Below are 16679 nucleotides of genomic sequence, written 5' to 3'. Positions count from 1 at the left end.
CGTGTCCATTTTTTTCGCTGCCTTATCTGAGATAGCCTTCGGGACGGAGGAGGGAGGCTTGAAAAATTTGCAGCTGCGGGGAGGGAGGGAAAAAAGGGAGAGAACCAATTAAAAAGATACATTTTACACAACAATGCTTATACTCTTTCACAGTGAACAACACTATTCACATTACATAGCACATGTGATTTTGGTACAAGGTCGCATTTTGCATCTTAATATTGAGTGCCTGCGGCTTTGGTGTTAGAGATCACAGATGCAGGTCCAGGCAACAGAATTCGGCTTGCATGCAGCCATGGTAAGCCATTGTCTTTTGGCTTCCGCAGCCTACATAAAGCAGCGCCCTCCTTTCCCACATACCAAGCAAAGCCCGTTGAGTGCTGCGGTTTTCCTGTTAACATGCAGCAGCAGAAACCAAACTACACCCCCATCCAATTCTCTGGGATGATCACTTTACCCCCTCCCCCCAACATGTGGCTGGTATCAGGGAAGATCCCCTGCTAGCCAAATGCAAAAAGCTCAGCACCAATCCCCCCCACCCCCAGGTTTGGCTAACTGCAGGGAAGGATTTCTTTTCAGCCACAGGCAAACAGCCCAGTAGGAACGGCCACCTCTGTCCCCTTAATTAAATTTCCGTATTTCAACCAGGTTACCATGAATGATATCACTCTCCTGAGGATAACACAGCGAGATAAAGAATGGACGTTGCTTGAACGCCAGCGAACACCGGGACCATACGCTGCCAGGCTTTGTCCTGCAATGATAGCAGATTACTTGCTACTAGCATGGCGTGGTCAAGTGTCCTACCATGGAGGACAGAATAAGGCTGCACTGCCCAGAAACCTTCTGCAAAGGCTTTTAGAGTACCTCCAAGAGAGCTTCATGGAGATGTCCCTGGAGGATTTCCACTCCATCCGCAGACACATTAACAGACTTTTCCAGTAGCTGTACTTGGCTGCGAATGCATCCTAAGTCCTCAGGGCAAATTAATTATTAAAAAACGCTTGCTTTTAAACCATGTTTTATATTTACAAAAGGTACACTCACCAGAGGTCCCTTCCATGGCTTCATGGTCTGGGATACTGCCTTGGGAGGGTTGGGAGGATACTTCATTCAGGATGAGAAAAAGATCCTGGCTGTTGGGGAGAACGGAGTGCTGTGTGCTCTCCACAAGGTCGTCCTCCTCTTCCTCCTCCTCATCTTCCCCGTCCGCAGAATCCTCAGCCATGGCTGAGATTATCCCCTCCTCAGAATCCACAGTCAGAGGTGGGGTAGAATTGCACAGCAGCTCAGCATAGAAGTGGCATGTCTGACCTGGACCTTCCATTTGCTTCTTTGGTTTTCTGGTAGGTTTGTCTGAGCTCCTTAACTTTCATTAAGTGAGTCCCTATTGTGACCTCTCTCCATCATACCCTTTGAGATTTGTTCAAATGTTTTGGCATTTCGTCTTTTGGAACGTAGTTCCGTTAGCATGGAATCCTCTCCCCATATAGCGATCAGATCCAGTACCTTCCACACGGTCCATGCTGGAGCTCTTTTTCGAGGCATTCCTTCTCTGCGGCTGCATAGCCCTGCTCCTGAGGCAGCAGCTTCCTGCTCACATACATGATGGATTGTTTCTCCCACTGCACATCAGCTTGAATTGGCACCGAGCCCAGCCCTGTGTCTGAGGTGTCAGTGAACACCATATAGGGCTCGCCAAAGTCTGGATTTCCCAGCACCAGGCCCTTGACCAGATCCTCCTTCCATGCACAGAGGGCCCTTTGGGACTGCCCAGTCCAGACCACCTTGTCTGGCGGACTCTTCTTGCATAGCTCAGTGATGGGAGCTGACACAGAGCTAAAATGGGGCACCGCCATCCCAATAAAGGCCTGGACCTGTTTCTTAGTCTGGGGTGCAGGCCAATCTCCGATTGCCTCCACCTTGGACAGTTCTGGCTTTAGGCAGCCGCTCCCCACCTTGTGGCCCAGGTGACACCTCTGCCATCCCCACCTTGCACTTGCCAGCTTTTACAGTCAGCCCTGCATCCTGGAGATGACTCAGCCCCATCTTCAACTGGGTCACATGGTCCTCCCATGTCTGGCTAATGGCGCAAATATCATCAATGTACGTTAGGGTAAAACTCTCCATCCCCCTCAGTAACTGATCCGCCTGGTGCTGGCAGGTGACCGGCGCCTCCTTGAGGACAGAAGGTAGGACCAGGGATTTGTATAACCCCAAAGGAGTGACAAAAGCAGGTTTCAACCTGGCATCTAGATCCAAAGGCACTTACCAGTAGCCTTTGGTGAGATCCCTGGTAGTGGTGTACTGAGTACCCTCCAACTTGTCTAGGATCCTGTCAGGCCTAGGCATGGGGCAGGGCACCAGACATGGTGATGGCATTGAGCTTCCAATAGGCCACACAGAATTGGACCGACCCATCTTTCCTGGGGACCGGCACCATGAGTGAGTCCCAGGGGCTGGTGGACGGCTGGATCACTCCTAAAGCCAGCATGTCTCAGCTCTCTCTCCACGGCCTGTGCCCTGTTCTCAGTGACTCTGAATGGGGAATGCCTGATGGGAAGTTTGTCTCCTGTCACCACACAGTGGACAGCTAGGTTAGTGAGCCCAGGCTGGCTGGAGAACAGCTGCGGATACGAACGCAGCACCTCTCTGATCTCTGCCTGATGGGCAGGGGTTAATTGGGCAGAGAGGGGAATTGATTCCAGTGGGAGGTCAGCTCCTGTTCCACCAGGGGATCCTCCCACTTCCCACAAACAGCCAGCACCGTCCTGTCACAGTACAGCTCCATCATGTTGACATGGTCCCCTCGGTGGCTGTGAGCCCGGTTGGGCAGTTCCACCACTTAGTTCGCCTCATTCAGCTGGGTGATGACACTGAAGGGCCCGTCCCAGGCAGCTTGTAGCTTATTCTTCCTCACTGGGATGAGAAACATCACATGGTCCCTGGTCCCATAGGAGCGAGCATGGGCCGTACGGTTGTACCAGACTTTTGGCCTCCCTTGGGCCCTGGCTAGGTTCTTCCCGGCCAGACCCATAAGCTCAGCGAGCTTTTCCCACCATTCCACCAGTGATTCTCCATGAGTAGAGGCCTTCTTCTCCCATTTGTCCCTCACCGAGTCCAGGGGTCCCCATCACACTCCTTCCATACAGCACTCTCATCCCCCAACAGGACATCAACGCAGATACCTATGTAAAGGCCTAAACTTACTATAATCTATTAAAACGTGTAAATTAAATAAAAATATTAAATATTGTATGTTTTACAAATATTACATATTTGCTTAAGTTTTAAAGAAAGTCAGACTACACTGAACTGGTGAAATCACAGCTGGAAACAGAGTTTGCTGAAATGCTACACCAGCTTTTGACAGCACTAGCCTCTTCTTTGGGTGCAGAGAGAATATTTCCTTCATTTCAGTTCAATGCCTAATTCATCTGAAGTTAAGAAACTAACTTGAAGATGCAAAAGCAGGTAAGCTTTTTTTCCCTCTTCTAATCTAGGAATAAAAATTAGGTGCAAGAAGATGAGATCTACCAATTCTAAAATCTTGAAGGGCATGGTGAACAGAGACAATCAGCTCAATTCACTAAGTACTTCCTTTGTTTGTTAAACTAGTTGGTTTTAAATGCAAAACATGTTTTGATAAACTTAAAAAAATGTATCCTGCACATTTAAGAGGTAGGCTTATAACACTAATAAAAAAATGGAATTTAAGAAGCACAACAGCAGAAATTTCCATACAAATGCAGCATGAAACAAATCATGAGTAAAAAATTGATTCATCTGATAAATTAAAAATGTATCACTCAGCATTTTCTAACCATAAAAATGTAAAGGTTAAGAATTGGAATAAATATGTATTAAGCCACACATAGTTGCTTAAATAAAACTTATGTAGACATAGTATAGCCTCTTGTTTAGCAAAAATGTACCAAATTTAGAATCACAGAAGATTATGGTTGGAAGAGATGTCAGGAGGTCATTGAGTCCAACCCCCTGCTCAAAGCAGGACCAACGCCAATTAAATCATCCCAGCCAGGGCTGTGTCAAACTGGGCCTTAAAAACCTCTACAGATGGAGATTCCACCACCTTCCTAGGTAACCCATTCCAGTGCTTCACCACCGTCCCACTGAAATAGTTTTTCCTAATATCCAACCTAGACCTCCCCCACTGCAACTTGAAACCATTGCTCCTTATTCTGTCATCTGCCACCACTGCGAACAGCTGAGCTCCATCCTCTTTGGAACCCCCCTTCAGGTAGTTGAAGGCTGCTATCAAATCCCCCCTCACTCTTCTCTTCTTCAGAATAAATAAGCTCAGTACTGCAAAGGCTGTGTTTAGCTGCAAATCAACAGGTTTTAATGGTTACTAGCCAATGAGAATTGACCTCTTTTTAGGTAAACAGAAAGTACAAATGGAAAACAAGATTAAAATTGGTTATTTAAACCAAGGTTTCCTGCATAGTGATTTAAATCATGATTAAAACTGGCGATTTAAATCCCTTTGTTTTAAATCAATCCACCCTGATCAGTTGAGGCTCAAGTCCAGTGTTCCATGTTTCTCCTGCTGCATTCTTTACAATGGCAGACATATTTGTGATGCTATGAACTCATGCAGGAGAAACGTCAAATCTTGCATTCAGGCTTTGATTAGTAAGTGATGACGGAACTGCTTTATAAATATTTGGTTTAATATTATACAGGGCTTTTTTTTAAGCCTACATATGTATCCTATTAATTTTGGTGGGGTTTTAAATTAAAACAAATATATTATAAAATATTCCACTTTAAGCAGAGAAAAGGTCAGTTAGTTTATTGGGAATTCTTATACATGACATTTTTGAGGAACTGATCAATCTAGTGAGTACTGGATCAGTATTATTCCTGCTGAACTACAGTATCTAACTTAGAAGAGCTCTATGTAAGCTTCAGAGCTTGTGTCTCTCACTAACAGAAATGGGTCCAATAAAAGATATTAACTCACCAATCTCATCTCTCTAAAGTCCAAAAATGACCTTTTTAAATGTATAACTAGTTTGAATAATCATTAAACTGAAACAGAAATACTTTACTAAGACTTAACCAACAAAAACCTATTTATTTATTCCAAACACCAAGATACAGACGTTTTCAAGTTTTGCAAATATTGCTCCAAAGCAGAATTCTATATACAACGCCCTCAGTTCTAATAGTGCATAAACAAAGACATATATACTTATGTATCCACAGTGCAATGTTTGCTCATTTTATCAAGGCTCCATGTTGCATTCACTTACCAGTGATTTAAAGAAACAACAAAAAGTGATTTGCCAGACCAAAATAGTGTTGGTCAAGAATAAGGAGAGCTACAAATGTGGAAACTTAAAAATAGGGACAAAATAATTCAGGCAGGGCACGATACAGAACCTTTCCTGAATGTGAAAAGCACTAACCTATTTCAAATAAATATTTTCCGTCATCCAGATCTGCTTCATCAGCAAGGGGTTCCCTATTGTATAATCATTCTGCTAAAGGAAAACAAAATCTTCAGTATTGCTATTCACCAAGTGGAATTTTCTTTGCCATGAGCAAAAATAAACTGGCAAAGCAACTTAAAATGAACGTTCCAAAACCAGTTACTTGCAAAGGGAAAATTTCCATTTCTGAAGAGAAAAACTTGGGAATTAACCACTCCATTGCCTTAAACAAGTTGATTTGTTAATGTAGTTGTATTTAATTATTTTCCAGTCTGAGTGCTCATTATACAGATTTCAAACAGGGAATAATTTACTGGTAAAACAGTAATCTGATAAAAACTTCACAGCTGTTTAAAACCCCTGTTTGGATAGCCTTCTTGTCATTTGGTTACTGCTGTCTGTTATAGAGCTACAGAGCGTGTTACTCATAACTCTGATGTCATTAAGAGGAATGACATGGTTTAAGCATTTGTTTTTACCTTTAGAAAGCAAAGTGGCATTTAAGATAATGTAAGCTTTATTCCAACTGTGTTACAGCAAAATAAGTTTATTTTCCTGCTGTACATATGTCAAATTCATTATATATCAGCTAGTGCCATAAAATGGTGTGACATAAATTATTCCCTGAAATGAGTCTTGGCATAAAAGCCTTAACTACTACCTTGAGTAGCCTAGTTATTCCATTTTCTGAAGGAACTAAACTGATCAAAATATTAATTGTAGATATTGTTATTCCTATGATAGTGGATATTTCAAGTTTACATAGTAAATCATTATTCTTTGCAGCATATAAACTTTACAGATTCATATATCCATAATTAACAATTTGTACACTTCTGGGTCTTTCGATTACAACTGTGCTTTAATTTTAACCCTTTGGTGGTTACCATCACAAACAGAACTGTAAGAGAGATCAAGATAACAGAAAAATTCTGCTTTTTCAGGACACTCTCTCAGTGCAGAAACAATTTACCCTTTTCCACAGTGAAGTTACACTCAGCAATATTTGGGAAGAAAAAAAATCACAACCATTATTTATGGAGATATGAGCTGCACGTAAAAGGCTTGTAACATATCAAATACAATACATCAACGTTTCAAAAGGTACTATATATAATGTATCTTCAACTTAAGCAGCATTTTCATCTTGATCTCACAAAATAATACAAACCAGAAAATTAAAACAAAGTATAAAAAGAGACTGAGAACATATACTATTTAACATAATACCTCACTGTGAGGACAGTACCTCATGCATAGCTTTCGAGGCTTTATTTAAACAAACATAAAATAAACTGATTCCCAAAACCACACATTCATAATAAGTCTTTACAATGAGCATGTTTAGAGTATTGAAAAAAAGTCTACATTTCAAAATATAACCGGAATGGCAAACAACAAAGGAATAGAAAACTACACACCTTAAGTTTGGAACTTCTGGTACATCTCCCATCTTTTAGACATATCACTGTGTACTGTCACAAAGGTGAACCAGTAGCACTAGTTCAAGGAGGCACAGTATGGCCAAATTTAAAAGTTCAAGAATGCACAAGAAGCACAATGTAAATGGATTTCCCCAGTACCGTAGAGTCATGTGATAGTGACATGATAAATATGGAAAACAATCATTTACTATGAAACTAAGTGAAACCCAACTGTGCCCTTCTGCTATCTCTATTTAAATTAACAAGAGTGGGGTTTTAGACCAGCATTACTTGCAAACCTCCATGTAAGAGTTAACAATTAAAGATGGACATTCATATTTGCTATGCTTGAAAATTGTTATAACGTCACCTATTGATTAAATACTGTACTGTGCATAAACCAGTAGGAATAAAGCATGACCTGACCTGGTATACAACTCATTTAAATAAACTCTGTAGAACATAATTTACAACCTTCGTCAACTAAACATTTTTGGCTCTTAGAACTGTTTTATCTTCTGTGGCACAATTTTAAGTCAGTTTAATTATGCAAAAAGTATATTTCATTCAACAACTTGTCGTAAGGAATGAAAATCTAAGAGTATAATTTGTCAGCCTGCTCCTACCCTTGAATACAAGAGTAAAATCCCCTTCCATATTGCCTAGTAAACCCCCAAAAGATCAAAAGATAAGGATAAACGTGTTACTGCTTTCAGAACAGTCATATTTCTTCAAAAATCCCTGAAGTCAGTCTGCATCACATGCAATCAGCATGCTAATTTCATTTAAATATATAGAGCTGTTTGTGTCAAACACTCCGCGTTCATATTCAACAGCAATTTCAAGAGCTCTCTAGTCTCATGTTGAGCAGCAAAGAGCAATTTGTTGCACCTTGCTTAGGTCCGTAATAAGTTGTTTTATACAATGTTTGAGTTGTGGAAGTCTAGCTAGTGGTTCTGGTGGCTCCAGCTCTCCTGTGTAATCCAACCAACTCTCTAAAACTGAAAAAGAAATAGAAAAAGTTAATACTATTCACTATTGTGATTAGCTGGCAAATATATACATATATATTTCCAAAGCCATAAAACTAAGAGTTCTTGAAATAAATATATTTTGAAAGAAACTACAGTAATTTTAAAACATATACAATATTTTAGAAATCAGAGAAAACAAAACTTTCCAAATAGTGTTTGGTAATTTACAGAGTTACCATGTGCTTAAATCAATGTGTTCATCTCTGTAAGGCAAAAAATCTCTCTGCAAGGCAAGTTGAAGTATGGATTGGATAAACGGACTATAAGGGGGACAGAAAGCTGGCTAGATCATTGGGCTCAGTGGGTAGTGATCAATGGCTCAATGTCAATTTGACAACCAGTATCAAGCAGAGTGTCCCAGGGGTCGGTCCTGGGGCTGGTTTTCTTCAACATCTTCATTAATGATCTGGATGATGGGATGGATTGCACCCTCTGCAAGTTTGCAGATGACACTAAGCTGGGGGGAGAGGTAGATACGCTGGAGGGTAGAGATAGGGTCCAGAGTGACCTAGACAAATTGGAGGATTGGGCCAAAAGAAATCTGATGAAGTTCAACAAGGACAAGTACAGAGTCCTGCACTTAGGATGGAAGAATCCCATGCACTGCTACAGGCTCGAGACCGATTGGCTAAGCGTCAGTTCTGCAGAAAAGGACCTGGGAATTACAGTGGAAGAGAAGCTGGATATGAGTCAACAGTGTGCCCTTGTTGCCAAGAAGGCTAATGGCATATTGGGCTGCATTAGTAGGAGCATTGCCAGCAGATCGCGGGAAGTGATTATTCTCCTCTATTTGGCACTGGTGAAGTACCGTGTCCTGTTTTGGGCCCCCCGCTGCAGAAAGGATGTGGACAAATTGGAGATAGTCCAGCAGTGGGCAACGAAAATGATTAGGGGGCTGGGGCACATGGTTTATGAAGTGAGGCTGAGGGAACTGGGCTTATTTAGTCTGCTAAAGAGAAGAGTGAGGGGGGATTTGATAGCAGCCTTCAACTACCTGAAGGGCAGTTCCAAAGAGGATGGAGCTAGGCTGTTCTCAGTGGTGGCGGATGACAGAACAAGGAACAATGGTCTCAAGTTGCAGTGGGGGAGGTCTAGGTTGGATATTAGGAAAAACTATTTCACTAGGAGGGTGTTGAAACACTGGAATGGGTTACCTAGGGAGGTGGTGGAATCTCCTTCATTAGAGGTTTTTAAGGTCAGGCTTGACAAAGCCCTGGCTGGGATGATTTAATTGGGGTTGGTCCTACTTTGAGCAGGGGGTTGGACTCAATGACCTCCTGAGGTCTCTTCCAACCCTAATCTTCTATGATTCTAAACCACAGATGGCCAGGCGTGGGGAACCAATCCTAGACTAGTGGTAAAAGTGACATCTTATCACTCTACTGAGCTAGAAATGACTGCTTTCTAGGGAGATTCACCGCTTTCTGGTGGGACATGCTGCACTTGCTTTTAATCCTTGTAGAACCCACAATATCAGACTTCAATATCACACTATTTTTATGTATAAAAAAGCCATTTTGGATTTTTCTGGAGATGTTTTACATTAGTTTTATTTTCTGTCCCCTTCTAGATTCAAAATAATTAAGGTTTTGGCTGTACAGGATAAAGGATACAAAAAATGTTCCAATAAGATTTTTAACTACTTTCTGAAGGTTTTCCAAAATAGTTTTTCTGTAAAATATGTTGCAGACCCATAATACAGAACAGTGAGATGAGGTACATCGTTTTAATCAGCATAGGTTTGAGACAACATTTAACATTTATGTCTGTACAGAATTATACAATTTTATACAAATACTGTATGTGTGTCAAGCACTGAGCATACACACCAGCTCTGTGCATTCCTAAGCCTGGACTGCTGAAGTAAATAAATTAATATAAAAAGTAAGGCCTTGATCCTGCAAATGATTAAGCAGGTAGCATAACTTTACTCATACGAACACTCTCTGACTTCAGTGGGATTCCTGATGTTCTTAAAGTTACACATGAGCGTAAATGTTTCCAGCATCGGAGGCTAAAATTGTATATTTATTTAAAACTTATTTAAATGACAGTCTTTGAAGATCCATTTTTAAAATTAATTTTAGCTCACACTAGTTAACGAATTTAATTTGTAGAAATAGAAATTTCATTCTGTACTCAAAGAATACACCTTGGGAAGGATACAGTGTACAGGTGAGTCTCATCTTATGCTGGAGTTGCGTTCTGCTGTCAGTGCGTAAAACGAAAATTGTGTATAGTCAAAATTACATTGAGTATATATAGGTACAGTATTTAAATTGTTATTTTTCTCTTTTTTTTTTGCTGACCGCGCAAAACTGAATTCGCGCATGATAAATGCGTGTAAGATGAGACTCACCTGTATTGTTCATGAACAACAAACAGGGTGAATCTCTGCTTTATGTGCAAGCCTTAACAATGGATTCACAACCAGCTCCCTGCCCCTTTTAAATGTTTCTATTGTACTGAATATTTTCCCCAAAACTAAAGCGAGAATAAAAATGATGAAAATACAAAGTAAAGAAATAGAAAGGGAGGGACAGGAAAGGAAAGAAAGAGACCAATCAGGAAAAAGATCTTGGAGTCATTGTGGATAGTTCTCTGACAACATCCGCTGAATGTGCAGCTAACAGAATGCTAGCAACCATTAGGAAAAAGATAGAAAAGACGACAAATTATCATAATGCCACTATATAAATCCACACCTTGAATACTGAGTGCAGATCTGATCACCCCATCTCAAAAAATATACATTAGAATTGGAAAAGGTACAGAGAAGGGCAACAAAAATGACTAGGGGTAAGGAACAGCTTCTGTATAAGGAGAGATTTAAAAGACTGGGACTATTCAACTTGGAAAAGAGATGACTAAGAGGGGATATGATAGAGGTCTATAAAATTGTGATTGGGGTGGAGAAAGTGAATAAGGAAGTGTTATTTACTCCTTCACATAACACAAGAAGCAGGGGCACCCAATGAAATTAATAAGCAGCATGTTTAAAACAAACAAAAGGAAGTACTGCTTCACACAATCAACCTGTGGAACTTGTTGCCAGGAGATGTTCTGAAGGCCACAACTATAACAGGATTAAAAAAAGAATGAGCTAATTTCATGGAGAATGGGTCCATCAATGGCTAGTAACCAAGATGGTCAGGGATGCGACCCCAAGCTCTGAGTGTCCCTAGCTTCCGTTTGCTAGAAGTGGACGACAAGGGATGTCTCACTTGATTGCCTATTCTGTATTGGCCACTGTGGGAAAGCAGGATACAGGACTAGATGGACCACTGGTCTGACCCAGTATGACAGTACTTAGGACAGGGAGGGGAAAGGAGAACATCTTGGTTCCATCCACTAGGAATTAATCAAAAGATTTCTAAAAAGTCAGACCAAATCTTTCCAAGCTTGTCTGAAATCCTCTTCTCTGAAGTGTCACCAGCACTTCCCTAACAAAAATTAGCACAATATACATTAAGCCAAGCTGCCACACATGCATCAGGAAGACAATTTATGTGATTCTGTTGAAGTTTAGTATTATTTTATACATGTGGAAACTATATACTTACCTTCCCTTGGAAAGTGCTTTAAAATCCTTTTATAAGAAAGTACAACAGCTGAGTATTGGTCAGGGGCGGCTCTAGGGATTTTGCCGCCCCAAGCACAGCAGGCGGGCTGCCTCCGGCAATTTGCCAGCGGAGGGTCCGCTGGTCCTCCGAAGCCGCGGGACCATCGGACCCGCCGCAGGCATGCCTGCGGGAGGTCCATCGAAGCCGCAGGACCAGCGGACCCTCCGCAGGCAAGCCGCCGGAGGCAGCCTGCCTGCCGCCCTCGCGGCGCCGGCAGAGTGCCCCCCACAGCTTGCCGCCCCAAGCACGTGCTTGGCATGCTGGGGCCTGGAGCTGCGCCTGGTATTGGTATTATTAAATTCTCAACACGTTACACAAACAGTTCACTCTGAATGTTTATTTGAATACCTATTTATATATGTGTGTGTATACACACACACACACACTTCTAAAAATGAGTCAACTGCAAATCTTTTCTACAAGAAAGTAAGTTTTCATCACATTCCAAAATTGGATCCATGTTCCAGTGACTGTATCAAAACCAAATTTACTCCTAAAACCACAACTTTCAATTATTACAGATGGCTATTTGATAAAAACGATGCTGGTATCTTTGTAGATCTGCAGAAATAGGATACAGATCTCAAGACAATGCATTTAGGAGAGAAACAGCATAATCTGAATGGGACAAAAATGTACATGATCTTTAATCTGTGAAAGAAAATACATTTAATTTACCATCCAGTTCTTTCTCAATAAAATCCATCCTGTGTGTAACTTCATCTTGTAGAGATTCAACGTGGGCTAGAAGGTTAAGTTGCCACTGCAGCTGAGCGTTCACAACTCCTTCCTTGTCTTTTTCCAGCAGTTTCATTTCAATAGCTTCCTCTGAAGGGATTTTCTTAGATACACATTCTCTTACCTGACAAAGGTACATAAGTTAGTATTTATCCTAGTGAAATGGAAATACTTCAGCCAGCCGTCGGGCTGCATGGATCTCTAGAGTTACTGAAGCTAATGGTACAGTTTCCCCCCAGTTATCCAGTTCCCTACATTTTTTTTTTTGCTGTGTTTATGGATTTGCAGAATTATTGTATTATTTCTCAATAACTAGTCTGAGAATCCTTGTTGGCTAACAGCCCTTGTTAGCCCATCAAAATGCATGAATATGAAACATGAAGATTAAAAAGTCTCTATACTCCAGTTGTCCACTAATAAGAATTTTAAAACCCTTTACCAGCAACAAAGATGCTGCCTTAGCTTCACACTCTTGGATGAGGCACAAAACCACCAACATTTAAAACAAAAAAACAAAATACTCAAAAAGCAAAAGAATGAGAGTCTGACACCGCAGAAACAGAGACAGTTTAAAAAGAAGATTTGTTTCTGGATTTCCTGTCTCTTCCATAGTCAATATTTTGGTTGCACTACCCTTCTGGCCAGTAATGGACGCAGTTTAGACTAATTCACAAAGTTCCAGGGTTAGAAACACCCTTTCCTTCTCCTCTTGCCCCCAGATTACCATTTTCAAAAACTGTATGGAAAACACTAAATCTTTATTAGCAGATTAAATGTAATCTAATAGTAACACCTAATTAGATTGTGTTTAATGTGCATATGGTCCCCGGAGACAGCCAATTGTTCAGATATGGAAAGCACTTATCTCACAGAGCAGCTCAGTCCCAGCAAGGAAATCTGGTAATAAACTTTCCATACTGGATCCTGAGCGCTTCCCCAGTCTAAGATGTTTAGGCCATAGCAAGCAGTAAAGTGGTTACTCACCTTGTGCTGTAACTGCAGTTCTTTGAAATGTGTCCCCCTATGGGTGCTCCACTTCAGGTGCACATGAACCTCTTGAGCCCTTGATTGGAGATTTTCCACTAGCAGTGTCCATTCAACCTGCGATGCATCCTCTACCTCCTTGTGCCACACACCAAGACTATCCAGAGATGTGCAGGTCAATGCTCCTCAGTTTCTTATCCACCCAAATGTTCCATATAGAATAGTCTAAAGCAGGAGGGAAGGAGGGCGGGTAGTTGAACATCCATAGGGGGACATGTTGAAGAACTGCAACTACTGCACAAGGTGAGTAACCTCTTCTTCTCTGAGTAGTGTCCCTAAGGGTGCTCCACTTCAGGTGACTCCCAAGCAGTAACTCCAAAGGGGGATACAGGAGGTTTGGGACTGAGTCCAGTACTGAAGAAAGTAGTGCATTTACAAACCGCTGCATAGGATCAGAAGGCATGGATCAAGGCATAATGATTAGAAAACGTATGTACTGAAGTCCATGTAGTGGCCATACATATTTCAGATACTGGCACATTATTGGATAATGCTGAGGATGTTGCTTAGGTTCTGATAGCACATTCTATCACTCTTTGGAGGGGGGATGAATGCTGGTTGCCTCATAACAAGTGATAATACACCCAAAGATCCACATTGACAGCCTCTGAGCAGAGATCGAGGACTCATGGGATCTATCTATGATGGAGATGAACAGTCTAGGTGACTATTGTAATTGATTGATTCTATACAAGTAGAAAGCCAATGCTCTTCAAAAAAATCAAGATATGATAGTATGTTTCCTGCAGAGACTTGCGAGGTTTTGGAAAAAACTGGTGGATGAATGGATTGGTTAAGATGAAACACTGATAGTATCTTAGGTAAGAATTTAGGGTTTGGGCACAGAGACTTCGTCCTTTCAGAATACTGGAGGGAGGGGGAGGGGGAGGTCTGCCATCAAAGCTTCATTCTCTCTAATCCTATAGGCTGATGAGATAAAAAGGCAGTCTTCATAGATAAGGAGAGCAGAGAACTGGTTGCCATTGTTTCAGATCAGAGTCTCATGAAGTATTTAAGTATTTAAGTCCCAAATTGGAGTAGGGTAGAGATTCCCTAAACCCATTATCAACCTAGACTAGCGGTGCACAAATTGGGGGGCATGCCAGAGGTTCTTTAATGGGCACAAAGAAACTGGGATCCTGCGGGTCCAACAGGACCTGCTACCATAATAGCAGGAGCAGGATAAAAATAGAGTGGGTATTGTGGGGCAGGACAGAAGTGGGATTAAAAAAAAATAGTTCTCCTATGCAGCAAACATGAATACCTCAGCCAGCAGCTGCTGCTCTCCAGCTGTCCAGCTCGGAGGTCAGCACCACTGCCAACAGCAGTGCAAAGTGAGGGCATTGCCACCCTTACTTCTGCACGGTTACTGGTGGTGGGGCTGCCTTCAGAGCTGGGTGGCTAGAGAGCAGCAGGTGCTGGCCAGGGCATTCATGTTGCTTGCGCTGCAGGAAAACTATTTTTTAAAATCCTGCTCCCATCCCACCCACTCCCGCATTATTTGTTGAATTTTTATCCCGCTCCAGCTATTATGGCAGCAGGATCTCAGGGTAGAGCCCTTGCAAAAAAACCAAAACAGCTTCAGATTACAAGTAATGGACAAATTCTGTGAATGATAAATGGAGGGGGGGGGGAGGGGGGAGGGAAAGCAGACTGAAAAGTTTGTGAACTACTGACCTAGACAACACAGGGTCAGGAAATATGGAGAATCCCGCTACTGGAGGATGAAAGGCTGATATTGCAGCCAAATGGATCTTAATTGAACTGATAACCCCGATTTCTTTAGATTAACAGTTATCCAGGGCGACAGAGCAGCACAGATTCAGACACAAAAAAGTGGTGACAACAGCAAAGGAAGAATCTCTTGCACTTCTGCAGGTAAGTTGACTCCTGATGTTCAGTAACACCTGTTGCACTTCTGCAGAGCAGGAAGATTCTAACCCCACAAACCATCAAGGAACCACCCCCGAAGGTGGAGAACCCTAGGCTAGTATGAAGCACATGACCCACAGCCTGGGAGAGGAAATGAGGAATGGTCAGAAGTTTGAACAACAGTTGGACGCATCGGCGAAGCAGGTCAGGATACCAAGCTTGTCTCAGCCAGATCAATATTATAAGGATAACTCTGTCTTTGTCCTTTCTGATCTTGTTCATCACCCTTAATAGTAGTGGTGTTTTAGAAAATGCAAAAAGCAGACCCGGCTGCCAAGATAGAAGAAAGGCCCAGACCCCTTCTTGAGCAGAATGGAGGACACTTCTTGTTCCTGAAGGTGGTAAAGAGATCCACTTCTGGTAGTTTCCACCTTTGGAATAAAGTGTGGAGTATTTGAGAGTCTAGCTCCCATTTGTAGTCCTGGGATAACTGTCTGCTGAGAATACCAGCTATAGTTCTGAATACATGGGAGATAACTGAAATTTGGATCGGATGGACTATACTCCAATTGCATAGTTTCATAGCTTTGGCGCACAGAGAGGGGGATCTTGTCCCTCAAGGCTTGTTGATATAGAACATGCAGAATAGGTTGTCCGTCAGGACTCTGATTTGCCACGATGAGGGGCAGGAAATGAAAGCAGGGATTTCTGACCACCCTGAGTTCCAACAGATTGATGTGGAGACAGTTTTCCTGATTTGTCCATCTACCTTGAGGGCACTGAGGTGAGCTCTCCATCCCAATAATGACACAGCTGTTGTCATAGTTATTCAGGGAGCTGACAGAAAGGAACGCCTGCACAGACACTGAGGGTCTAGAGAAGAACCATCACATGCCTGTCCAAAGCATCTCTGGCTAGGGAAAAGGTCATTTTATGCCAACCCTGGTAGTAGCAGAGGTGTATCCTTGGGTGATTGGTCATGAAGGTGCAAGCTGTCATGTGATCCAGGAGCCGTAGACAGTTCCTTATTGTAGTCTAAGCTCCCCTGAACTGTCCCTACCAGCGCTGACAAAGTTACAAGTCTGTCTGTGGGAAGGTAGGCCATGGCTGTCAATGAATCCAAGTATGCCTCTGTAAACTGTATCTTTTCTACAGGAGTTAATGTGGATTTTTTTTTACATTCAGCTGGTGACCCAGTTCCTGGAAAAGAGCAACTGCTGTCTGGTTGAAAGACAGCACTGCTTCATAGGAACAGCCTGCCTTTGAGTAGCCAGATGTTGAGGTATGGGAAGATTAGGATCGCTTCTTGATGGAGGTAAGCAGCCACTATTTCCAGCACCTCTGAGAACAAGCTTGGGGCTTAAGAGAAGTACTTGGAATTGGAAATGATCCTGGCCTACAGTGATGCGTAGGTATTTCCTATGCAATGGATTTATTGTTATTTGGAAATAGGCATCTTGTAGGTTGAGAACCAAAAATCAAAAC

At 42.1% G+C, this 16679-nt stretch overlaps 1 protein-coding gene across 11 annotated transcripts in view; it reads right to left on the bottom strand.

The window, feature by feature from the left end:
- Positions 1-5075: 5075 nt before the first annotated feature.
- PHF20 (PHD finger protein 20) overlaps positions 5076-16679 on the bottom strand; it is a 167206-nt gene continuing 155602 nt past the window's right edge. For 9 of the 11 annotated variants that reach the window (XM_039497709.1, XM_039497711.1, XM_039497702.1 and 6 more), the window contains 2 exons: positions 12219-12402; positions 5076-7884 (listed from right to left, as the gene is read on the bottom strand). In XM_039497709.1, the coding sequence (XP_039353643.1) occupies positions 7742-7884; positions 12219-12402 (327 nt within the window). In that variant the 3' untranslated portion in view covers positions 5076-7741. Of the gene's footprint in view, positions 7885-12218; positions 12403-13262; positions 13488-16679 lie in introns of those variants that run through there. The other 2 variants (XR_005587655.1, XM_039497710.1) reach the window with 2 other exon arrangements.

Source organism: Mauremys reevesii, linkage group 13, assembly GCF_016161935.1.
Source record: "Mauremys reevesii isolate NIE-2019 linkage group 13, ASM1616193v1, whole genome shotgun sequence".
NCBI lineage: Eukaryota > Metazoa > Chordata > Testudines > Geoemydidae > Mauremys > Mauremys reevesii.
Note: the sequence above shows the minus strand (reverse complement) of the source record. Positions and strands in the feature narration are given on the sequence as shown.